Genomic DNA, 25,506 nt, shown 5'->3' on the forward strand with positions numbered 1-25,506 from the left:
ATATTACCCCCTATTGCAAAAATCCCAATGATTACATCCACTATAAATGTTGCTGTCAAAAATGTTACTGTTACTAATATGACATCATAAGATAAATTTTTATTACAGCAGTAATTTTGCAAGAGTAGGAATCAATTACTTTAAATGGTTCCTCTCTAGTGTCTCTCTCACCAGTCTCTTTTAATGCCGACAAGTGTATTTTCCCCACTTAGCCCTGCTTCACTGTGTAGATCCATCTCAGACAGGCATTTGATAGTGAAGTAGGTTCAGGACAATGAAAACACTCAAGTAGACTAAAATGGACTCATTCAACACAATCATTCAGTGGTTCTGGTTTCTTTTTCACTCTGCACCCACCTCTCTCTCGTCTCCTGCTTCTCCGGACCTTCCTCTTCCTCCCTCCTGTCCACTTCCACCGCTCCCTCATGCTGGAACTCCTCCCGGATCGTCTTTCCCTCCACGTTCCTGTATTCCTCCTTTCCTTCGTACTCCTTCTCCACCACCACCACCTCCTCCTCCTCCTCCTCCTCCTCGTCTTCCTCCGACCCAGAGGAGCTGCTGTCCTCTGAGCTGGAGTCGTCACTGGACGTAGTCTCATACCTGGACCAGAAGGGGGCGGCAAAAGCAGCACAAATTCAAGGCAAATGCGAGGAGGCTGCAGCACCTTGAATTTCACTACATTTGCATGCAGTGTGCTCTCATCCAGAACTCCTAATGGATCTAACAAGCCTGGGGTTAGCATACAACTGCATCATAGCTTCTCTGTAAAATAGATTTAACTTTTTTTGTCACATAGTACAACAGTTCCTTCAGCCTCACCTGGGATACCAAAACAAAACACATCAACACACAACAGGGATTCCATATTTAAAGCATTAAAAACAACATACACCACCAGTCAAAAGTCTGGACCCACCTGATTGAATGTTCTATGTTTTTCATTATCTTAAATCTATTTTGGTCTAAAGGCTTTTGCTTAAATGCCTGAAATGTGTTTCTTACACAAATATAAATAGTGAAGTTGATCCTATGTATGAATTTCTCTCCAAAGCCTTTGCCTTTCCATCAAGGCAAAGGGCGGCTACTTTAAAGAATCTAAAATATAACATAGTTTTGATTTGTTTAACACTTTTTTGGTCGCTGCATAATCCCATTTGTGTTATTTCATAGTTTTGATGTCTTTACTGTTATTCTAAATGTGAAAAATAGTAAAAATAAAGAAAAATGTGTGTCCAAACTTTTGACTAGTAATGTACGTACATACATAAGAAGCCTAAAAGTGTGGTATTTGCAAAAGGTAAGCACAATTTCATCTGCAGTTTAGGAGGCTCACTGCATTTGGAATAAATTATATCCTTCTTAGTTGCCATTAGCGACTTGTAGCACTTATAGGGACGAGTGTGTCACTAACAGAATAACAATACAGAAGTAATAGCCATTAACCAGTTCAAATAATTGACAAGGGTGCCATGGAAGGATGTAAAAACAAAATGTGATCTACTTAAATATTCATGATGGCATTTAAATATAGGGTCAAGCCCGAGAAAGTATGAATCCATTTTCCGACTCACCCTCCGTTCACCCCGACAAACTGCAGGTTCTTTTTGGTGCCGTTGGAGCCGGGTCGGCCATCTTTCTTCTTCATGATGGACTTCAGGGTGTTCTGACTGCACGGCTGCCCTGAGGGGGGGGGGGGGGGGGGGGAGTCACAGCAGCATTTTAGATGAGAGGGATATATTATTGTTACCGACCATAAAAGCTGACTGGTGCTGACGTCAAAGCAAAAGTAACATTTATCAATCCATCTAGTTTATGGATCATATAATATGACGCCCTTTCACAAGATAACCTCTGAAGACAAACCCCTATGAAGAGAGAACATAATGGCAAGGAAATAATATAATGGAAAATGCTTCTCATTCTCCATTTGTTGATAAATTATCAGCCCCTTCAAGTATCTGACTGTAGGCTTTCTTTCTATTCAGACAGCAAGCTTGATTTCAATGCTATCCGTTTATGTGCCATAAATTGGTGAGGATGACAAAAACTGGTGAACCACAAAAATGTGATGATTGATTAGGAATTAATCAGACTGTTAAATGTGGTAACACTGTGTTAATTTATGAAAATTGTGGGACAAGTTTATTTTGTGGTGGCTTCTTGGTTGTCAATAGAGTCCTAGAGTGTCTAGCATTGAGAGTCTTTGCTAAGGTGCAGGAGAACCAGTCAAATCCACAGTGAAAAAGGTCTTTCACACACTTAAGTCTAAGCCTTACATCCCAATAATGTGGGTCTTGTGCACCGAAAGCTTGGCCTAATACATGTGAATTATAAAGAGAGAGCACAACAGACAAGAAAGCATCTGCTGTTTAACTCCTGGTTCTGACAGATGGTACCAGGGAGAAAAAAAGCATCACAAGTTTTCATTCAAAACTGCAGGCCAATAGAGTATTTTACTTTGGAAAGAAAAATATATTATTGACATTGCAAAATAAATTGGAATCCAAGTTTTAATTTCAGTTATGAAGATGAATTATCCTAATCACGTCTCCCTTACCACTCTGCACTGACTACATTCAAAGAAGACTGCAGTAAACAGTAAACAGTAAACAGCGTCCAAATTGCCTAACTAGCCTGGTCAATTCATTCCAAACAGCTGATAGCATCTGAATGGGCCAATAAAGTTCTCTGACATGATCAACGGCTATGGCAGAGAGGAAAGTAGACATTAAGTGTCTTTGTCTAGTTCTTTCCAAAGCAATCAGTCAGTGTGGCATGGGAACTTGCCCCAAACCCAGAAGTATCCCAATCATTTTAAGTACAGGCCTTGCAAACCAAAATACCAGGCTAGAGCCAGAACAGTCAGCACATCTGCCAAGACTTGCCCCGATGGAGGGGCCTCTTCTGCTGCGCTGGGGCAGAACTGGGAATGTGTGAGTAAGTATGTGTGTATGAGACTGTGTGCTTTCATGTATGTACATGTATGCAATTCTGTGTGTACATTAGCGTGCGTACACTCAGTAGCAACAGAGCCATGCGGCATGTTTCCTATGTTTTGACAGGTGGGAGTGTGAGCAGCCAGAGGGAGCCACTCTGCTCCTCCAGAAACAGACCCACATGCCACATCCAGCAGGAGGAATCCAGGCTACATGCTGCTGCTGATGATGTTGCATGGTTTATATATGAAGTATGTGTGAAATCCATAACTGGCAACAGAGGTAACACACCTTCTGGCAGCCATATTGGAGGTCCTGCAGCTACTGGGCAACAATAGCGGTGATCAGCGGGTGGCGTTGGCCTTCTCAGAACTGAACAGACATGATTAATTTCTGCGCTGTTTTTGACTCAGAACTGATAATTTGCCAAATCTTACTGATTCTGTGTGTAGATAATGTCAGCTTGTTAACCATAGTACCTGGTCAGCTCCATCAATCTCTTTTTGTAAACATCTGATTAGCACACTAGCTAACGTATCTAGTAGTGGCTAGAGGTTGCATGTTAGTATTAACATCAGTTGCTTTGCTAAATTAGCCTGCTTGCTAGTTAGCTAGCTAACAAAGCCGAAATCCAATTGCTTGACCCTTTTCAAGCTACAACTCACTCTAAGTGCACTGGACTAGACACTGGGACCAAAAGGGAAAGGACTAAAGACGAGACAGTTTACTGTGTCACAGTAACCTACATTTGGAAACAAATCTACCTTATCAGACTATTCACTTTTACTTAGAACATTACACCTTTTTCAGGTATCTCTTTCTTGCCCATTCATTGTATATTTAGACATCATTTGCACATAGCCAATTCTTTAATGAACCTCCATGATGGTGCAAGGTTGCTAGGAGATTTGTGACAAAACTGCAAAGCCTCTATTACTTTAAAAGCGGGTTACCACATGGCAGCATTTGCAAGTGTGAAATTCTAACTTCTAACATCTTCTCTGAGGTAGTGTGGCAGTGTTTCAAAGTGTCTGCCCAGGTTGGTACCGTGTAATGCCGTGGACATCTGCTGGTCCATCCGGCTCTTCTGCTCAGCGATGGTGATCTGCTGCCGCTGTGCAGGCGTGCTGGCAGGGTTTTCTGCTGGATTCAGGGCCGCTGTGGTCTTCTCCGTCTGCGACAGCTCTGTCCGGACGCTCAGCGACTGGCAGTAGATCTGCTGACTGCCGTCTACACCGGGCAGAGAGGGAGGGAGGTAGACTGAAGTAAGTAACAGATGCACAGGTACAGAGGAACTGTTCAAAGAGGTAATGAAAGTTTCGGGACGTTAACTACTTTCACCTTCACTGACGCCTAGATTTCATTCAAGTGATGTAGATGTGAAAGCAATAAGCAAGGGGGCCAAGTTTCACACTGGATCCCATTGTGAAGAGCAGGATATATTGCTACACTGCTAAACCTATCTAGTGCTCTTTGATCTAGAAAAGCTTGCTGGGTACAGACTGCAGCTTGATTATTAATGAAGGAGACAGACAAGCATGCACACATTTCATAAACACTTGTGTAGTGAACAATAAAGTGAACACAAAGCTTTCTGTGTAAGAAGACCAATAACTGCCAGGCATATGTTTAGCAAAAGTGGCATGTTTTTGTTTTGATATGTTTAATTTTGATATACTGTATCTGCAATATAATGTACTGCAGCGAACTGACTTGTTAAGGTAATATAGGGATAGTATGTTTAAAAAGAAAAAAAATATTATTGCAACTCCTTGTATGCAGAAATCTGTCCATCTCTAAACATTAAAATCAGTATCTTAAAAGGCACTTTTATATACCTTGATGTAATTGTACTAATTGTGTAATTGTCTTTATATTGACATTAGTTACTAGAACCCTACTTCAGCTGGTCAGTCATTTTATAGTCCAAAAGAGGCCAGTCACTGACCACAAAAACAAGCTTGCACTGAAGACGGACAATCACCCTTCATTCATCTGCCAACCAGCATGCCCCACACAGTTATGTAACTAGGAGGGAGCCATGAATCAGCATCAACAGTGAGGTGTTAGCAAAGGGAGGGCGGCGGGCAAAAACAACAAGTGGCCAATTGGTGCGACATTACTGGCTCCCAAAAGAAATGAGCTCATTGTTGGTTCGTGTCCAAAGCCCCCGCCGCATTTTTCGGGGTCAGAGATAACTCTGGCCTGTCCGATCCCATCAGGATTCACTTTACACATGCAGACAGTGTGTGTGTGTGAACCCCCTACCCCCAACCCCCCACTCCCAACTCCCTCCTCTGTAGTACAGCAGGAAGCTTCGGTCATGAACAACATCTTTTATCAGACATATCATTTGCACTGTATCAGTTGAAGGCAGCAATATCGTTTTGTGGCATCTTTTTGGGTCAGTGACATTTAAATGCAATTTTGCTTTCTACTGAACAGCCCCATGAAATTGCAGCAAAAACATTGAGAGAGAGAGAGAGAGAGAGAGAGAGAGAGAGAGAGAGAGAGAGAGAGAGAGAGAGAGAGAGAGAGAGAGAGAGAGAGAGAGAGAGAGAGAGAGAGATTAATCTGTAATAAACCATGGAAGGGGATAAATCAAAATCTGCACTCTTTTCAAATGTCCCCCTGAGGCATTGAACAGACTTGCCTGCTTGCCAAATATTTTGGTTAAGCAAGATATTTTGTGTGTGTGTGTGTGTGTGTGTGTGTGTGTGTGTGTGTGTATGTGTGCACGTTTTCTGCTGTCTGCCCTTGAAGCTATGCTAAAATTGCCTTGAATGTCTCTGAGCAATTCATCACTAGGAAACCACGTGTGTTATTGCAAAATTTGTGGAAGAGGAGGAATGCCATTATTTTGAATCTTGCTACGAAGTGTGTGCAATCATCAGCAGCCTCAGCAGTGGAAGTGGTTTAAACCCTCACCTTTGTTTGAGGCTACCGAGTCTGGTTGCAGCTTCAGGATGTCCTCAACGCTTCCGTACTTCATGACCGTGTTGATAGAGGAGAGGGTGTTGACCAGCTGACTGTTGATGGAACCAAACTGGGACTGGGGCTGGCCGAAGGCATCCGCGAGCTCAGTGTAGTTCTCTGCCAGTAGCATTTGCTGCTCCTGCAACAGCTTCTGCACCCTCTCGATGTAGTGGTCCAGTCCCACGCCCCCCTGGGCCTGTGCTTGCAGTGGCGCAGCCTCAGTCCTGCTCTCCAAAGTCTCCTTGCTGCTGCTTGTGACAGATTCGGCTGGCTGGGAGGGGCCACAGGCTATGTTCCTGGTTTTTAAGCCGACCAAGAAGTTCTCGTGAATGCTAACCGGTCCCACCCCGCAATCTTTGGTTTTAGTAGAGGTTGATTTGCCTAGGAATGACTCCACATCTGTGGTGGTTCCCACAGCAACAGAACGCATCTTAGCTGTTGCGTGAACGTCTTTGACAAGTCCTTCCCCGGCGGCAACTGTCCTAGTTTCGGTCACAGTCGTGCTGGTATGTTTGTCACAAGTGATCAATACGGTGTTTGTGCAAGAGTCAGTCAGGACAGCTGTTTCTGTATTGGTGGCCTTGCTCACAGCTTCCGTCTCAGTATTGGTTTGTTGAGATGCTGACTCAGGAGCAACCATGACACCAGAGTCCACTTTGATAACCAAATCTGGGTTAGTTCCTTGAGACACCAGCTGCTTGATAGGGCTAATTATCACATCCACTGAACATTCCCCACAGCCAATTGATCTCGACTCCTTGCTCAACTCGGTCATGGGTTTGCAAAGGGCCAAGCTATCCACCGATTCCTCTGTGTTAACTCCCACCTCACAGACGTTCAGCTCCACACCTACACTCTGGTGGCACATCTCCACCTGTCTCCCTACACACTGGTCATTCACCTCCACTCTCTCACGCACTACCCATCGCTCCATGGGCACCTCTGGGCCGACGGCGATACTTTGCACACTGGGCTGACAAGACACTCCTATGGTGTGGGTGTGTAAAGTCTTAGCCGTGCTAGCATGACTGAACTCCAGGTGATTACCCACTCCCTGGCTCTGTGTCTGGACTTTGGCCTCCACACAGGCACTGTACATCTCTGGCCTGGCCATTGAACCTTTGTCTGCTTTTTTCTTGTTTGACCCACCAGCTGCTTGGAGCTCCAGTTTTAGCTTGCCCATCTCCATCTGGTGAGTGGTTTCTTTCAGCTGCACCTCCAAGCGGTAGATTTTCTCCTTCAGTGCTTCGATGGTCTGCTGCTGGAGCTCAATCTCTTTCTCAGCTTCACTGGTCATGCCCAGCATGGCCTCGGTCACGCCAACCGCAGCGCTGCGTGTTTCTTGCCGCTCTGTCACAACTCCTGCGTCGCGGAAACAATGTTCTTTTGTCAACTTCATCTGAGTGACAGTAAGGTTGTTCATGTTTTCATCAGTACCAACACCAATGGACTTTTGGTGAGCCTCGTTTTGCGTGTGGGTGGGTTGGATTTGCCGAATTTCAACTCCATTATTGTCCTGGGTTGTCTTCTCTAGAGCTTGGACCTCAGCAGCCAGGCGCCTGAACTCCTCCAACCGCTGAGCGTTCTGTTCCTGGGCTTCAGGCTCCACAATGTGCAGCTCTGTTTCCTTCTGGATGGGGCCTGGGCTCTCCAACTGGTCAGCACTGCCTACACTGTAAGAGCGCTTGCGGAAGCCACCAGAAGGGCCCTGATTCTTGGACTGAGCAGCCAGTTGTCTTTTCTCTTCCTGCAGAACTGCAATCTTGACCTGTAAGATGGGAATGGTTTTCACCTGCTCCTCTAGCTCTTTCAACCTCTTGAGGGCCACCACCATCTGCTCCCGGATATGTTGCAGGTGCAGTGGGCTGACATTAGTCACCGGGGTGGTCATGCCAGAGCTCATGGGACTGTGGCGGATGGAGCTGCCTATGGAAGGGGGGTAGTAGGGGTTATACTCTCCATTCGGGAGGTGGCCGTTAATGGGCAAAGGTTGATGGGTACCGGGGGAGATCTGGCTAGGGGCCATGGAGCCTGAGAAGGAGGACAGGGAGCTGCTGGAGCCCATGCCGCCGAAGCTGGCAAGTCGACGGCGGGGGGCGGGGGGCTCACTGAGGGGCTGCATTAGCAGTCGCTCCTGTTCGAGTCGACGACGGGTCTCCATTAGGGTCTTCTCCACTTGGGGGTTGTGACGAGGGACAACCCTAGGCGAAGGGGGTGGCAGGAGCTGCTTGGGCTCTAAGATGCTCAGGTAGGATTGTTGCAGTGGGGGCTCATAGGCTGCGGCTGCCCTGCTCAGGGTGGGGGTTAGTGTGGGGGTGAGCGGTGGAGCGACCTGGGGCCTGGAGGTGAAGAACACTGGGGACTGCTTGTTGTCGTCGCTGTTGGAGGAGGACAGGGAGTCTGTGGAGGTCCATTCAGCCTGAGTGCTGCCCCCGCCAGTGCTGCCCCGAGGCACCGCCAAGGGTCTGGCCACTTTGGGCTTCCTCTGGATACTCAGCTTCTTAATGGTGTTGCCCCTCTCAATGTCATCCACATACTTGAGGAAGTCCAGGTCTAGCTGATAACCGTAGGGGGTTTCAACATAGTAGGGGGCCACAGAATCCTTCTCATCCCCTGTGCTTGGGCATCTCTGTCCTCTCTCTGCAGAAGAAACCAAGAGAGCATAACATTAGGAAAGAATCCATTTATCATTCCATTCACAATTCCATTCAACAATCATCGGATTTCAGCGTTTTTGCTACATAATAGTTTGAATTGATGTCATGTATAGAAATGTAACAAAAAGTTAAAGTGTATCCTGTTGAATTCTAGTCAAAAGTCTTGTGTATGTCTTCTAAACAAAAATAAGACATACACAAAATACTGAGAGCTGAACAAAGGTTTATTTTCCAGTCCCTAAAACAATTTAACCTGACACTCAAACTAAGCGCTAAGTGTTTCCTCGGCCACAGACGATCACTCTAATTTGCCAGCGCAAGTACAAACATGACTCAAGTTTTTCACATCTCTGCTGGAAAAGCATGAGCGGTAATCATTCTGGCAAGAGGTGGTTCAAGTCAACCTAAAACTATGTGAGAATGCAGTGGGCCAGCGATATCCTGACAAATGTGCAGTCCACAAAAAGTAAAAAAAATAAATAAATAAATAAATAAAAATTATCAGGTGAAAAAGTACATTTAAATGTTTTTAAGTTTTGTCTCGGAACGGTTACTTTTAAGTACTTGTTCAGACACTGGCCTGGTATGATTTGTACAATCTAAATGTCAATGTGTGGGGCTTGTGACAGACAAACAGACTTCCAACCTGCATATCCCCTTTTGTTTACAGAACATGGATAAGACAGAGCCAACGGGGTCAAGGAGATGATGAAAACACGCCATGTCAATATTTTCTAGTCCAAAATCCATCCACATGACAACATTTACTTTACTAGTTACTCTACTAGTTACTCTCTCACAAAAGACAAAAACAATTGCCCAACCATGAAATTCTGAACATACAAATTACCTTTTGCAGACAGAAAAAAAAAAGCAAGCTAGAATGAATTCTTGAGTTGAAACACTTTAGGCAGATCAGTCAAAGCTGCTTATATCAAAGTCCAAATTCCACACATCCAGTTGAAAAATGCCCTCCGTCACAGAGGCGAGAGATCTGCTTCTGTAGAGCGAACCGTCTCTCCAGGCCATTAGGAGACTCTGCGTTCACACTGTGTTGGCTAAATACAGCGCCTTGTTCTTGGTATGCGCGGAACTCTTACCGACTAAAGCAAACACGGGCTTGAAATAAACAGCCGTGCTCTTACTTCCCAGCGCACCCAGCTCCAGCGACCTCTCCCGTCAATCCCTTCCATTCAGTTAAAACAGAGGAGGGCATTACAAGGCTTAAGCCTGCTGCTAAAACCTCACTGCCTTGTTGTTCAAGCTTCACTTACCTCAGTCAAACAGCTCTCTCTCCATTTTCCTTTTTTTTCCTTTTACCCCTTCTCTGCTCACAGGGTTGGAGGACGGGATATAATGGGAACAGGCTGCAAGGGCTAGAAAACTGCTGTGTCTCCCTCACTCTGTGCACTCTTTCTCAATCCTCACTCCATAAGGGGAAAAAAATTCCACTATTGGTGTAAACTTAGCAAAGCACTGCTCGGGCGCACCATTGGCCGGCTGCCTCCTCCAATCCCGTGTAGCTTTCAGCCGGGCGCTTCCCTACCCAAATAAGAGTCCTGTTATTCAGTGTAGGGTGGCTGAATTCATGACAATAACAGCCTGTGTTCTTGAGATACACAGCTAAGCTACTGTAGTGCAAACCGTTAAACTTTGATTTACTGTTAAAACAGTAGGTTCACCTTGCACTAGGTAGTGTCAGCAAATAAGTTACTTATTAACAGTTTATTGCAACTTGCACTCACAACATATACCAACTTTGTGTTTAGGCCAGTTCACGTTTAATTAAACTCTTAATGCTGTTGTACTTCATTTTTAGGAAATAATCAAGACAATGTGAATTATGTATTAACCAAGTGTGTGTTCGAGACAAAGCCCATACTGTGTGTGTGTGTGTGTGTGCCCTACTGCAGCTTGTACCGACCTGAAAAAGCACATCCTGTTTCTTCTGGTATAAATATTCTCTGTACTCCAGCACAGTCACGGTCTTGTGCTGTCTGGGGCTGAGGACTCCCTTGGCATGAGTTACCAGCCATGTCATAGGGGAGTGACAGGCAGCCCTTTGGTACCGGGGGGCGCAGAGACCCCGAACAGCTGAGCGATGACCTCATCAGTGCGGGACAACTGAAGAGGTCACGCTCCAGTGACAGGGAGCCAATAGCGCCGCGGACAAGAGCCCGAGAGCTGCTCCAATTATCAACAGCTGTTACATTGTCAATTTGACAGGGATTACACAACTCTCCCACAGTACTGTGAGGCAGCACATTGTTCTGCAGCCTTTTTTTTCCAATTAAAGAATGGTCAATGGCTCTTTCTATGGCTGTCAAAACTAGACGAACAATCGTCTGTTCCCAATATGAAAGTGGCAGCCAAACCAGAAAATGACACATTGGTTGATAAAGTTGATATCCTCAAATTTTCCCAGGCAAGCAGCACAAGATCGAGTAACCTCACCATGTTAGGAGCCTTAAAGTGGACCGCAGTCTAGATTAAGTTTATATCTATAATCATCTCTGCCTCTGCTAAACCGGCAAATGAGACACCAGTTGATAAAGTGACATCTTCAAAATCTGGTTCAAAAAGGATTATCTGAACACTGGATTACAGCTTCTTTCTTAATACTTTCTTTAATGCAACTTTTCAACCCTAAGGTCTTTCTTCATGACTCTTTTATCCAGCTCCTGGCCTAAATATAGGTTGGATGTGCTCACCTCTATACTCTTTTCATATCTTCAAAATTTACCAGGCAAATTTTCATTAGGATGAGTAGCATCGCTTGCATTTTAGGAGCCTTAAAATAGACCTCCACCTGGATTAAGTTTTCACCTGTAATAGTCTCTGCCTAATACAAAAGAGCTAGCCAAACCAGGAAATGAAACAGTAGTTCTTAAAGTCATATCTTCCAAATTTACCAGGCAAATTTTCCCAGATAAGCAACATTAGCTATGGATAGCTTCACTAACATCTTAACAGACGGACCTCAACCTAGACTAAGTTTTCATGTCTAAAGAGCAGGGAAGAGTTAAAATCATTGGAAAACAATGCAAAAATCTGAAAACAATTGTCTTTATTGGTCCACAAGAGCTGAGGGAATTGGCCAACTGAGAAGAGTTTTAATTACCGCACTAAACATTACGTAAGTGCCAAGTCAACAACTCAAAATAGAGTTCAGAGCTTGGCACACAGCTTTCCAACCCCGCTGCTCTAATTTTCTCAGCTGGGATATTGGAATATTTAAGCCTAATTATCGAACATTAGCTGTAGATCCATTCCGCCAAACACCTTTTGTATAAATTGTAAAGCGGTCGTCAAGGAAATGTGGCAGTAAAATAAATACTCGGATGTTTCCAAACACCACTCACATGTCGTTCACATGCTGAGTTTAGAGCAGCCTGTCACTGTGCTGACTGAGCGCAGGGCTAAATGTTTAAAACCAAGTCAAATACATTGATATTTGAAGGAGGCACAGTAGAATCTTTCACACTTTACTTCACCAACCCATTACTCAACGCGTACTCATGTGACACCAGTGGGTCACACATGTTTAAGCTATTTCCATTTTAACAGAAGACATGTGCTGTGCATAAAATTCCTTTAAATATATCAAGTATTGGATGGACGTTTTCACATTTTGCTCCTCGGGCATTCTCTGCCTTTCCCATATTTATACAATAAAGATGTAATATTTTGTTTGCTTTTTTGTGTGTCTTTATTATGAGAGCATATTTTATGGCACTATTATTAACTTGCTCAAAATGTTGCACCAACTCAATTTTTCTACGAAGCCCATTAGTTACTTAGAGCCCAGGAATCCTCCCTGTGTTTACTCTGAAAATAACATGCAGATGGCCATGTTAGGCCTTGATGTTAAATCTGTGAGGAAAAATACACAAGCGGCGCTTGGCTTATTTTGCATTGGCTTTGTAAAAGTTTAAATTTAGAGCTGACAAAAGCCTTTTAACATCCACAGTGCCCTCACAGGCAGAATAAAGCACTAGTCTAAATATGCAGCACCGTTTCCCGGTTGCAGGTCATCGACAGCAACACCAGAGCAAAACAATCTCTTGCTTTTCAATAACTAATCCATTAATTCTATAATAACTTTTGGAACATTAAACAACTTTTAGTGCATTAAACATGAGAACATCAATAGTTTCTCTCACATACAGGTAAGCCTTTCAAATCACTTTGGCATTACCACTTTGGCTCAGAAACACCAACCACAATGTGTGCACTGACTTCCTCACATACAATGTACATACATGCCATATCACATACATGACCAATTGATAGATGTACCACAGATATATACATATATGCCACAATATTCTACTGTGTTCACATCAAATCAATCAAGCAAAACAATCCTGCTCAACAAAATGAGCACTTCACTCTGACACAAAGCAGCATAAAACTGTGCTATAGTTCTCAGAAAGCATATCAACATTTCCCTAAAGCTCTACAGACTCATTCTAAAGACAGTGACTGATATATATATATATACAGTATAGTGTCTAATATGCAGCTGTAAGGTCTAATAATCCTGTATTGTACTCACACTTGGTGCATGACGCTGAGTGAGAGCAAAGCAAGACTGTGATGCAAGTGCTTAGGAGGTGGGACTGTGCGGTGCCCAGAAACACACACACACACACACACACACACACACACACACACACACATACACATACACACACACACACACACACACACACCCCAACACAAACAGGTCTTTTTCCTCATACAGTCAGCCTGGTATTTCCTGACCCTGCCTGTGAGCGCTATACGCCTAATTAGTCACAACAAACCTTTAGCCAACGTTTGATCAACGCTTCATACAGCTTCATCTCAACACTGCGGCGAGACACATCCGTCCTCATAAAATCCCAGGAAACAAGACGAAACAATAACTAAAGTAACGCAGCGTTTTCCTGCCCATTTCATGGCAGCAAGGGGAAACGCAGGTGGGACAGATAGAGCAAAAAAAAGGTGCCGACCGTAATGTGTTCGATTTTTCTAGCAACTCGCAAGCCGGTGCCAGAGGCTCCTGCCAAATTCAACAACTTCGCTCTGTACATGGTGACGCAGACTCCAGGAAATGTTTGGGCTTCCTCTGCAAACAGTAAGGCAGGAGGTGATGTATGATCAGCTTTGTCCATTTCACTTCATTCTCACCGATGGCAAAGCAAAACAATCAGGCATGCTCAGTGTTGTGAAAACTCTTTGCAATGTCTGTGAGGAACAGCGGCAAATAAAAACAGACATTTACTGTCAGCTGTGCTGTAGGACAATTCAGTGCTGCCCTTGCACTTGTAGGTAAACAGCAGATCTTGGTAATGCCACATTTTAGTGAGTTAGAATTGTTAGAAATATATAGAATATTCCTGTGTTCGCTGCTCATTCTTTACTGCCTTTAAATCTGATGTTTTCCTGTTAAAGTAACAATACATAAATAGGACATTAGGCTATATATTATCAGTCTGTGTCTGTCTGTGTCTGGATTCCCCAGTTTGCCTGAAATTGGCTTTTCAATGATGTTGGGGATGTTTTGGGGCGTAAACCATCTCCTGTGGGCGGGGCCATCATGTGCAAGGAAGTCATAACAACAACAATAACGGCAAAAAGCACTGAGAAACAAAAGTACAGTGAAGCTAAACTTGCAGCAGACAAGACCCATTCAAAAACACAGCGAATATCAGCACTGCTTTATTTTATGTTTATATTTTTCTAATTGCTGATTGGCTGCATTCGCCATCTGTTTTTTCAACACCAGCGGAGGCTTTACGGATGCCAGTTACCTCCGCCACAGGATAGATGCAGGACTAACAATACACTTCCTGCCTCAAGGCGAAAAGTTGGCGGCTATTGCAGTATTAATTCTGACTTACAAAATCCAAAAAATGTCAGCAGACATCGACAAGAAGGAAGGGCTTATAACAGCATTGGCAGCTTTTGTAAGCCCCTTAAATTGGGTTTTTATGGAGATAACCGAGAATACAAGTCTAAAACAATTCCTATTATATCTTTATAAGCTACCTAAAAACAAAAAGCATAGTCCGACTGCAGACGGCACCTTTCAAATCCTGACAATAACCTAATTAATGCACACTGAGGTAGTCATACACAAACAAACTAGACAAACTAGATCTACATTTCAATTGAGCAACATCATCGGTATCTTTTGTTCCATCAAGACACTGAGAATCCAGTCCAATCAGGACAAGAGAATAAAGAAGAACAATTATTCCATTTAGTATAAAGAGAGGCGCTGCCCAGCCCCTTTGGCACACACTCGTTCGTCCACACAGCTCTTACATAAACACAGACACAATAGGAAAGCGGCTCATCGGGCATAATAAGACAAAAGTGCCATGGGGTATTTTAAGTTGTAGCTGGGTCGGTCCCTGCTGGGGAAACAACACTACTTCAGTGGATTTGAATTACTCCCCGCCCCCCCCACCCCCCATTACTGCCATGCTGCTCCTTGGCTTGACTAAACGCTCCCGGCCGGTTCTGGACTCAAACCCAAGGCCGCTCCGGTCCGCACTGGAGCATGACTCAGCCTCTGCAAGCTGTTTTTATTTTAGTCAACCAGTCCTTCACTGCATGAAGAAAACACTGTTTAGGGTGCTGTGATGCCAAGCCAATGTGCAATACCTTTTTTTTTGGGGGGGGGGGGGGCAGGGCTCATAACAGCTGGAACTACTGTAGGTGAAGTCACAAATAAATCCATGAACTAGACCAGTGGTTCTCAACATGGGGTCTGGGGACCATCTGAGGTCCTTGAGGGGGTTCCAGGGGGTCCCCAGCAAATTTATAAATGGTTAAGCTTCACCATTATTTCATTTACAAGAAGTTAACTCAATTAGAGAATGCAGAAGGAGGACTGTTTTGATCATAGTTTCACTGTTTCTCTCTACCTACAATACATGGAATTCTGGACAAAATCAGATCTAACAATAAAATATTCTCAGCTTTGGGTCAGAGAGACAAAATCTCATCTAAATCAGGGGTCCTTGATATGAAAAAGGTTGAGAATCACTGAACTAGACTGCGTATGCTCAGAAAACTAAAACCAAAACACTGTTCACTGTTCACTGCCAGGCCCAGTGGGCAGCACCGTGCAAGAACTCAGATCCATTCTGCAATTTTCCTGGGAATACGTACACATCACGGTGTATATCGATATACTGATCACTGATCAATATCAAGTCAGTGCAACACCATTTTGAGAGTGCACTGGCCCTTAAAATAGTCTTGCTAAAACTAACTGGCAAGTGAAAATAAGGAGCGTGTTTTGAGAACCACTTTTGGCAGGGTGTTTCAGGAATATGGCCTGAAAACAGTCCTGTGGTTAAAATGAAGTGAAAATTGGAATCAGCCGAGGTTTAAAATTTGCAAGATTTCCCGATGCCTTGCTTCTCTGTGCAATATGGCCTCCCACATAAATTTTGGCAGTTGTTTAATCTGAGGTTTACTGCACACACTGGATAAAAAAAAAAGAGGCAATAGTCTGATCAGTACAAGATGAAATAGAAATGGCGTGTGCTGCTCTTTGTGAATATAAAATCTACCCAATGGGTCTGCTGTGTGTAGATATTACCGGCTGTTATCCTACAGCTAGATTACAATGCAATTGATGATGCATTACAGCAGAATTATTACTGTCTTTGTAAAAATTCCTCCTCCTCCAAAACAGAAAGTGGCTGGTTATCAAGGCCTATGAATTCCATAATCTTTCCTGTTATCACTTTTATCTTCCATGCTCTGGATTTGTATCTTTTAAAAGTTTCCTTAATTGAAGACTGTGTGAGAGAAGTACATCTTGTTCTTTTACTTTCTCATACTCTCCATATTCCTCATTGTGAAGAACTACAGATACAAGGGACCTCTATCGCACACAAATTTCAAACAATGTTTTCTTTGTCTTTTTTCCGAGACTACAAAAACCCACAGACTGGCGGTGACATTTTCGCTGCAAAACTGATATCTCTCATTCAGAAAAATATGGGTCAAATTAGTTTGTATCATCAAATCGTCTCTTCTAAATCGGCCACCTAACCGATCAGAAATCTATAGAGTGAATATCAGCAGATTTTGAGTAGTGGCCTATCTACTGGAGCATCCAGCATCCTTACATTATAGCATAAGTATTATTGTCTTTGTAAAATTCTTTTGGTGCAGCAGTGACCACGCTGGCATGATGATCGCCAACACCACACTGTAGTTATTTTTACTATTTTCTGCTGTGAGGGGTTAGCTGTGTTAGCTCAGCTATCTGGGGTGAATTCACCATCTCTAAAAAAGAGACAATAAAACTCACTCCTGGGTTAAATCTGTCCAGCCTTTGAAGTGAATCTGTGCATTTCTCTTGACAAGAACTCAGAGAGACTGTCTTGGCACCAAATGTCTCAGAGCCTCATCAATGGCGGAGGCAGGCTCACACTAAACACGGCCCACAAGTGTCCTGAAAGCATCTGTCATGCATGCTGTGCATTCCTCCAGGGATTTGGAAGTAAGAAGCTTCACTTTCTCTCCTGTTTGCCTGGCCAGGAATGCGAGCCGTCTGCAGGTGTGCGCTCTGTGCTCGCTCTGCCTCGGCTGACAGGGTTTATTTCGCACTAAAGTGTGGAGATCTTCCCTACACATGCGTGTCCAGCATGTGCACACACACACACAACCTCAGTGTGTTTCAGGGGGGAAGGGAGGAGGAGAAATAACGTATAAAACAGCTACTTCATTTGGACAACAACTGAAAGTCTTTTGAAAGCTACATTGGACATCTGTTTTGACTTGCAAAGGTATTCCTTTTGGGCTGGAGCTGCCAAATGGCTCGTTAGGAAGACTATGGCTTGGCTTGTCCTCCATAAACTCATGTTTAACATTCCTTCAAGTATGTGTGATGTCCGTTTGCCATTAAAGGCCATGAGACGCCTATGTGAACAAATATACACAGCCTGGTTTAAAAGGTGCTGTAAAGCTCTATTTAAAATCTTTATTGAACAAAATCTAGCCAACTTCTGGTTTGTGAAAAGTTGGCATGATTGTCATTTAGATCAGTGGCGCTCAACCTAGGGGTCGAGACCCCCCAGGGGGATGCGGGATGATTTTTTTGGGGGGGGGTTGATTTATGCGATAAGAAAAAAACATTTCTACTATACAAATTTATTATCATGTCTATTTTCTTCCGATTTTTCTCTAATTTTTGCCTTTTTCTTGTGACGTACTGCATAGTTTTCAGCCTCTCTGCCTTCTCTTTAATTAATTAAATGAAACGACCTGAAAAGGGAAAATCATTCTTTGTTTCAACTGTTCACCACCTTTGTTTTAAGGGGTCATGAGCCAAAGAGGTTGAGAACCATTGATTTAAATGAAGCAGTCATACTGAAAGATGCAATTAACTGTATATTTGCTCACTCCTTCAGCTTATATAGCGACTAGAACTCGCTGTAAACACTCTAGTCTAGATGTACAGATCCAGGACCAGGAGTTAAGAGTAATGTGGACAGCGGTCTAAAGTCACATTTCAATGCCTGTAAAGTTGCTGAATTATGCTTCGTAAAAATAAAGAATTGCATATCATCTTCTATTTCTACATTCTTTAATGCTAGGTTATTGGATAGGCTTCACCCCTGGTGTCAAGAGGCAAAAAAAAAGTGATGCAGGACTTGACCAGCTAAATATACGTGCCTGACACAAGCCTGAAACCGGATGCCTGATCCACATTAGGCCCCATTGTATCCCCATCCAGCTAGGTTTAATTTAGCCGGGACGAGCACATATTATTCCTGGGACAGCCAGGAATCATTTGACATGTACTGGTACATATTTACCAACAGTGTAATAATAATAATATAGTGCCTGTAAATATAGTACCTTTAAAGTCAAAACAAAAGCAGAATACTCTAATTCATTTAAAAAAGCAATGGAACAATGTGAAACAGGAATTAAATAAACAGAGGTGGAGAAGAGCAACATTCAAACACAAATACACACAAAATCTTCAGACATTTAAACAAAAAATGAAAAGTGTCATGATGAAACGCCAAAGCATATGAATGGAGAAAGGGGGTTCGGTTACCTGGGCCATTGCCATTGACGTGCATGGTTTGAGCCATGGCTGCAGCTGTGTGCTCTCAGTCCCACAACAAGACCTACTGGGGTCATGCAACTGCCATGCATCAAGTCCAGCTTACCATGCAACCTGCAACCTGAGACAGAACACAACGGAGACATTTACTCACAAACAGTTAAATCATCAGAGTCACATGCAAACAGGTAAGATGTTCAATCTGAGAGGGTTCTGCAAATATCTCGTCCCACTGTAATCCCAACATAAAGGTCTATTTTTATGTTAAACAACAATATAAATATCTACATATTCAACTCTAAAATATGCTTGGCCGATATCCAAAATGTAATATTGCGATGCTGTCAAAATATTGTGATATTTGACCCCCGAGGGGGAAGGGGGAGGTTGGCCTTTGTTTCAGTTTTTATTTCATTCCGTTATTATTTATAGCCTAGAAATTTGATCTTACTATTCAAGCAAAAACAACGGCCAATTGGTGTAATTTGCCAATTCCTGCTATTTCCAGGAAAATGGTCTGATTGTGGAAAAGAGAACACACTGAAATAAAATGACAAATTCTTCACTAAAACTATGATTTTTTTTTGTTTGTTTTTTTTATTTTGATATCACAGAAAACATTGCGATAATCGTAAAATATCTCAATATTCAATATTATCAAATATTGGCCCAAGCTTACTTGAAAATACATTCTAAATTCAGGCTTCGCTGTGGCATACTGTCAATTTTCATATCAACAGCCCTGTCGATCAATTTAAAAATGAAAACATGCCTGCAGTTGGCTGCAGTTTACAGCATTTTGGCTGTGATTAACACTCCGCCTCAATACTTTCACAACTGATTTGGCCCTAAAGTCTTCACGGCTACATGAAAATACAACCTGCTGACAGTGCATTGTGTTTGTTTGGATGGAGAATCAGGACGAGGACACATCTGGGAGCGCAAACAAGAACACAGAAATAGCCGAAAAAAATAAGTTCTCTCAAGTTTGACCGAGTAAATGAAAGGTCTTTGTTTCAGAAGAGTCCATGGATGTTATGTCCCACAACACAAAGGCCTTTCTCTTTAAAAACACGAAGCCCACTTAAAGCGATCGACAGCGCTGACCCCCGCTTTTTCACAGGTGTGCTTGCATCTGACATTTATGAGCATAGAGGTCCTGTGTGCACTTGCTTGGTCATTATCAATGGATACATTATGAGCAGGCACAAAAGAGCTATTCTCTTCTCTTATAAAAAGGAGCCAACATGAAAAAAAAAAAAAAAAAAAAAAGAGTGAGCTTCATGGGCCTCAGAGAGGGGAGTTTGAAAACGGGCATCTGGAGGAGTGAAGATGCAGACAAGGTTGGCTGGGTCTGGCTGGTTCCATGAAGCAGATATACACAGGCCCCTATTTATTTATACACTCTGAAGACCTAGGCCCTTGTTTACCAGTACTGACCTAGGATCAGTGACCAGTGTCCTCTTGATCGCTGGTTTCCAAAGAGGGGTTCAGGGCCCTCTAGAGGTCCTCAAGACGGTAAAATTAGCTAAATTAAAGATACTTCAAATTCACTATCACTGCTATTTAATTCACTAAAAGTCAGTTTAATGAGATCAGGTAGAAGAAAGACTACTTTGATTATGCATCACCTATAATATCAATGAGTATGTGATTCTTATGACTGTTATCTGTTTGGGGGATTCTTGACCTTGAGATCAATTGGGAACCTTTGCTATTGTGATCCTTCTTTATATCGATATATCACGATATGTCCCACATATGCAAAATAACATGCTAAATAATCAAATGTTCATCCCATCGAACAACAAAACTGAAATATGCAAATAATAAAAAATTTTTGTTGTTAAATTTTGTTAATTATGTGTCACGATATCCAAAAATCACCATTTCATCACGATATGATTCCACTGAAAGACGATAAACGATAATATTGAATTATCGCCCAACTGACTCCAGGTCAGCAGTTCTCCTCTGAGCCACTTGACCCACATGGGAAGCTGAGACCGCATGACGAGTCAAAGGTAATATTCAAAAGGTCGCTCTGTCAGTAGCTTCATTGCAAGCAAACTCTCACTGGGCCCCGAGAGTGGAAATTCCTCTGATCTCCAGCACATGTAAAGCCTCAGAGGAAACATGCATCAGTCACCATGCCACCGAAGAGCAAGAAGTATCTCTACTGAAGCAAGTTGTTTACAGTACACAACCAAAAAAAGCAGTGCAGCGATGTCATCAGTATGGTGCATCTAAATCTAAATCCTAACTGTCCGTCACCACTACCAGGACCGATTATAGCTCTGATATGGAGGAGAGAGATCCAAGCCTTTCATTAGAGAGCTGGCTGAGACTGTTCCAACCTCCAAATAGGCCTGGACCAAGTTCTCAAAAGTCTGAAGTGCCGCCGTGTCTCAGCTGCTCTCCTCACATTATAAAAAAGGTATGTGTAGCATTTTAACATCAATAAATCATTACATTAAATTTTGAGACATTCGTATAATTACCGTAAACAAACGACACCATTGCCAAGAAGACCGGCAGCCTCTACCCGCCTCTGCACTGCAGTTTACATTATGATCCACTGAGTCTGTTTTGGCAAGAAATCTGCTGGATTGCTTTACGGCACAAAACAGGAAGAGGGCGCTGTTCTTCCAGAGCAAACGGAGCTAAAAGTGGGAGTATTTGTTGTGTTCTTTTATCTTTCTATTTTCCTTGATTTGATTCTTTTAATGCAGTGCATTTTGCTTGTTCTTTTATATGAATTTTATCTTTTTATCTGTCTTTTATCTGCCTTCTATTGATGTAGAGCACTTTGAGCTGCATGTTGTGTATGAAATGAAGGTTATTATTATTATTAAAAGCTTTCAGAGTTTCTTGTCAGATGATGGAGTGAGTGAAAAAGTGATGGAAAACAAAAATGTCTTCCAACATGTTTATCCTCTTCAGTAAAGCCAGAGAAAACCTTTGGCTGAGGAAGAAACACCCTCTTTGTGACAGAGAGCAATGGGTTTTATGGGAAATGTGGTCGCTGGCACACTGGCACCAACAATACCACTGGTGTGAGATAGAGGCTACCAATCATCTACACCAGTGGTTCTCAACGTGGGGTCCGGGGACCACCAGGGGTCCTTGAGGGGGTTCCAGGGGGTCCCCAGCAAATTGATGAATTGTTAAACTTCACCATTCATTTGTTTACAAGAAGTTAACACAATTAGAGAATGTAGAAGAATGACTGTTTTGATCGTAGTTTCTCTGTTATCTCTCTACCTACAACACAGATAGTCATGGAGTTCTGGACAAAATCATATCTGACAATAAAAATATTCTCAGATTTGGGTCCGAGAAATGAAATCTCATCAAATGGGGGTTTAAATTGGGGGTCCTTGATATGAAAGAGGTTGAGAATCACTGATCTACACCATGCTCTCATTTGTTTATGGCATTTACTATATACCAAGGTAAATTAATCTGACAATGACATATTGATGTTTACAAATGCGACACATAGCACCTTTAAATGGATGTGATGGGACAGAAAAGGTGAAAGGGAAAGAAATCAATGAGCCCAGTCCACAGCAACACATCTGAACACAACTGTTCATTCATACATTCCTGTTCCAGGCAAATTGTGCTCATGACTCACGTCTCTGTTAGTCAAAATTGTTCCTCTTAGCATACAAAAGGTGTGTTTAATTTGTAGGTCAAGTTCAACATAATACAACAAAAATGTACATGTTAACTGCGTATTCCTGTGAGTTTCTGGTAGTTTCTAATCAATACTGTCGAAGCTCTTTCCTTCAATTCCATGCAAAGAAACTATGGAAAACACACACACTCGACTGACCAAGCATCTCCCAAGTGTCCTGTTCCATGGGCTGCCAGTACGCACACCTGAAGGAAGGAGCAGGAAATCCTTAGATATACCATCGGAAAAAGCCAGTATACAATTTGAGTGAGCACTTAAGAGTGAAGCATCGAATCCTATCATCCTCCTCATATCAGCTGGATGAGTCATTCAGTTTGCCCAACGAGTTTGTGACAAGTTGTATATACAGTCAAGTTCATGATTACTGAGTTGGCAGAGGAGAAAAGCTTCAGTTATTGGCTGATAAGACAAAGCTGAGCAATAAGCCTTTGACAGAGACATGGCATGTGGTAAATAATCAACAGTGGAAAACTTAATAGGGGAAAAATTAAACACTACTCTGTTGCTAGGGTGGAAAGTGTTGTTTAATTGATGATATTTCAATGCATAGAGTCTTCAGCCTGTTGCATAACATTTCATACAAGGTGAAACCCTGTGCAAGTAAATAACTTTTCTATTTAAGACTTCACTGTGGCTTGTATGAGCTCCTAATTTATAATGAACACTGAGGCCTATGAGGTTACATTTGTGAATCTATTATCTGAACTAAATATTTGAGGGATTACTTTTAATCTAATTAGTCATGTTTTTGATGTCAAGATAATGTGAGATTAACAATGAAAAAAGCTATTTTTGTGGCCTGTTCAACTGAAAATGCTGTGGGTCAAGGCTGTTTCTGATGCATGCTCACTCCTAAGACAAATGACACTTTGATCACCAGTAACCACAAGGATGCAGATTCTCTTTTCTCTTGGCTTGCTCCATCTAGGCTGGTTTACAAAGCTTAATCTACATCAAACAATGCAATAGGCTATCGCAGCAGTTTGCTCGTGCTCCTTACCTGTATCTCTCATTCTAACTTCCTCCCACAGTACGCAGGTAGCAAGAGTGACTGAATCCACAAACCCCCGACAGCTAGCCTACACCCGGCGATCCTCTGAGCGAGAGGGATAGGTTACCGGGCTAAGATTAGCCGACTTCCTCAGATGACAGCCAAACGATCTGTGTACTATAAGAGGAAACAGGACTTTAGGCTGTTTGGGCGGACCCGGCCCCTTCCCTAGGCCTCCAGGTGAAGCGCATGGCTAACTAACCGGGTTAACAACCTCCGGTCACTCTGCAGCCTGGACCGACCTTCAACTAATGGCTGGAAAACAACAAATGAGCCGCACAATGGTGCCGCTTCATAAATGGTTAAATATTAACCAGTCCAAACAAAACACCAGCATTTCCTTTCACCCTCTACCAGTGGAAGGTGGAGACAGACAAGGTAAGCAAAAAGCCATATCACCAAATCTCTATTCAACTGGGCCGCGGACATTTCCCTGAGGACCACCAATAATGAGTTTGGGTAGAAGACAAGTATATCAGGCACTGAGGGAATACAGAGTTAGCCACATAACAATGAAAACAATCATGTGTTGATTGGACCGACATCAAAACCCCATGCCCAAATGTTGCGACAAAGCTGTCCAAATGAAGTGTGGTTGCACACTGCTTGATGGATTTTCTTGTTTGCTGTGGTATCGTAATGGTATTTTGAATTTTTAGATATTTTGGTATCATGACAACACCACTGTGCACACACACACACACACACACTCATAGAAGTGGTCATGAAAGGCTAAGCCGATAGGTTTGAGTGGGAAGGCTTGGTTTGCTGCAGTTTAGAAAGTAACAGTTGGTTTCAAAGGGTACACAAGGCAACCCAAACTACCAATCTGCCTCCATGACCTTTCCTCAGCATAAACCAAAGCCTTACAAATATCTTTTTCCATCTTAGACTTTAACCAAAGACAAAGACGAAGAGCTTATGACTCACCATAATTCACTCCATACTGAGCAGAACAAAACGATCTGAGCTGGGGGGAGGCTGAGAGGCTAACAAGACTGAAGAGCTGAAACAAGGGCCGTGTCGTGAGCCGACATAAACCAGAACAACTTGTTTTGTTCCTCCTCACCTGTTTCATAAAAATCAAACACGCACATATAGCTTCCAGTCTACAGTGGTATGACAGGAGCTGCAGGTGTATGTCTGCTGATTTACAATGACTCAGGTCAGGTTCCCTTCAGAGGGGCGTGTGTCTGTGGCTCAGAAGAGCCGGCAGATGATTTAACACGACATGCGTGACTCATGTCAAGGAATATAAACAAAAACACATGCAAACTAACACTGGTGCAGTTGGGGCTGCACAGTTAATCATAGATAATCATATATTGTGATTTTATATTTCTGAGATGAACAATTATGTAATTTGGTGATATTCAAATGCCATATTATCAATTTCCCTGAATGTCCTGATGTGGTATAACAAGCACTAACATGACAAATCATAACCTTGAATAAACAGCATACACTCATGTGACCAAAACAAAAAAGTTAAGATGGAGAAGCAGGCAGAGAAACCTTACAGAGTATCTTTGGAAAAATGAGCAAAGTGGAAAAGAATGAAGACCCAACGTTAGAGAGTAAAATCCTTTTCCTTAACAATTGTTTCAGTTCCTAAAGGTGGATCATCGCCTGTCATTTGGAGATACTTAAAACAAGGTTATGACAAACAAATAGATTGTGAAAAGTTTGCCCTAAGGTTGTAGCTGTGCCCCATAGTAGTAATTTATTATTTGAATTTTGTAAATAAGGGCGACAATGGGTGTAAGAATGAAAACTTTCTAGCTGCTGCTGCTACTTTGAGCTATACAGCACTGAAAAAAGTGACAATATTTTTCCTAGGTTTCCTGAAACTGAGACAAACAATCCTGATCACAATATTTAGCAAAATAATCTAGATTATTGCCATAATTGTGCAGCCCTAGACGCAGCGCAGGGCTTGACAAGATACGGGGCGGCGGTTCACATTTTCTACTGTGCAACAACAAACCGTTCTTCAGGTTTTGTAACCGGTGTGTCAACAGTAAACAGCACGGGTACCAAAGTTTTAGAGAGGGCCATAAAGGTTGCAAACCCGCTGCGTTGAATATTCAACA

General features: G+C 42.7%; 1 protein-coding gene across 2 annotated transcripts in view; it reads right to left on the bottom strand.

The window, feature by feature from the left end:
• Positions 1–24,381, bottom strand: part of kank1a (KN motif and ankyrin repeat domains 1a) — a 31,642-nt gene extending 7,261 nt beyond the window's left edge. Inside the window, exons 1-6 of one of the 2 annotated variants that reach the window (XM_071528145.1) lie at positions 24,344–24,381; positions 18,651–18,780; positions 5,865–8,552; positions 3,984–4,166; positions 1,572–1,680; positions 358–600 (exon numbers count right to left, since the gene is read on the bottom strand). In XM_071528145.1, the coding sequence (XP_071384246.1) occupies positions 358–600; positions 1,572–1,680; positions 3,984–4,166; positions 5,865–8,552; positions 18,651–18,687 (3,260 nt within the window). In that variant the 5' untranslated portion in view covers positions 18,688–18,780; positions 24,344–24,381. Of the gene's footprint in view, positions 1–357; positions 601–1,571; positions 1,681–3,983; positions 4,167–5,864; positions 8,553–18,650; positions 18,781–22,500; positions 22,549–24,343 lie in introns of those variants that run through there. The other variant, XM_071528144.1, reaches the window with a different exon arrangement.
• Positions 24,382–25,506: the final 1,125 nt, after the last annotated feature.

This window comes from Centroberyx affinis, unplaced genomic scaffold (genome assembly GCF_046629955.1).
Source record: "Centroberyx affinis isolate AG114_WGS23_722 - 3 ecotype Tasmania unplaced genomic scaffold, CSIRO-AGI_Caff_v1 ptg001623l_1, whole genome shotgun sequence".
Taxonomy (NCBI): Eukaryota; Metazoa; Chordata; class Actinopteri; order Beryciformes; family Berycidae; genus Centroberyx; species Centroberyx affinis.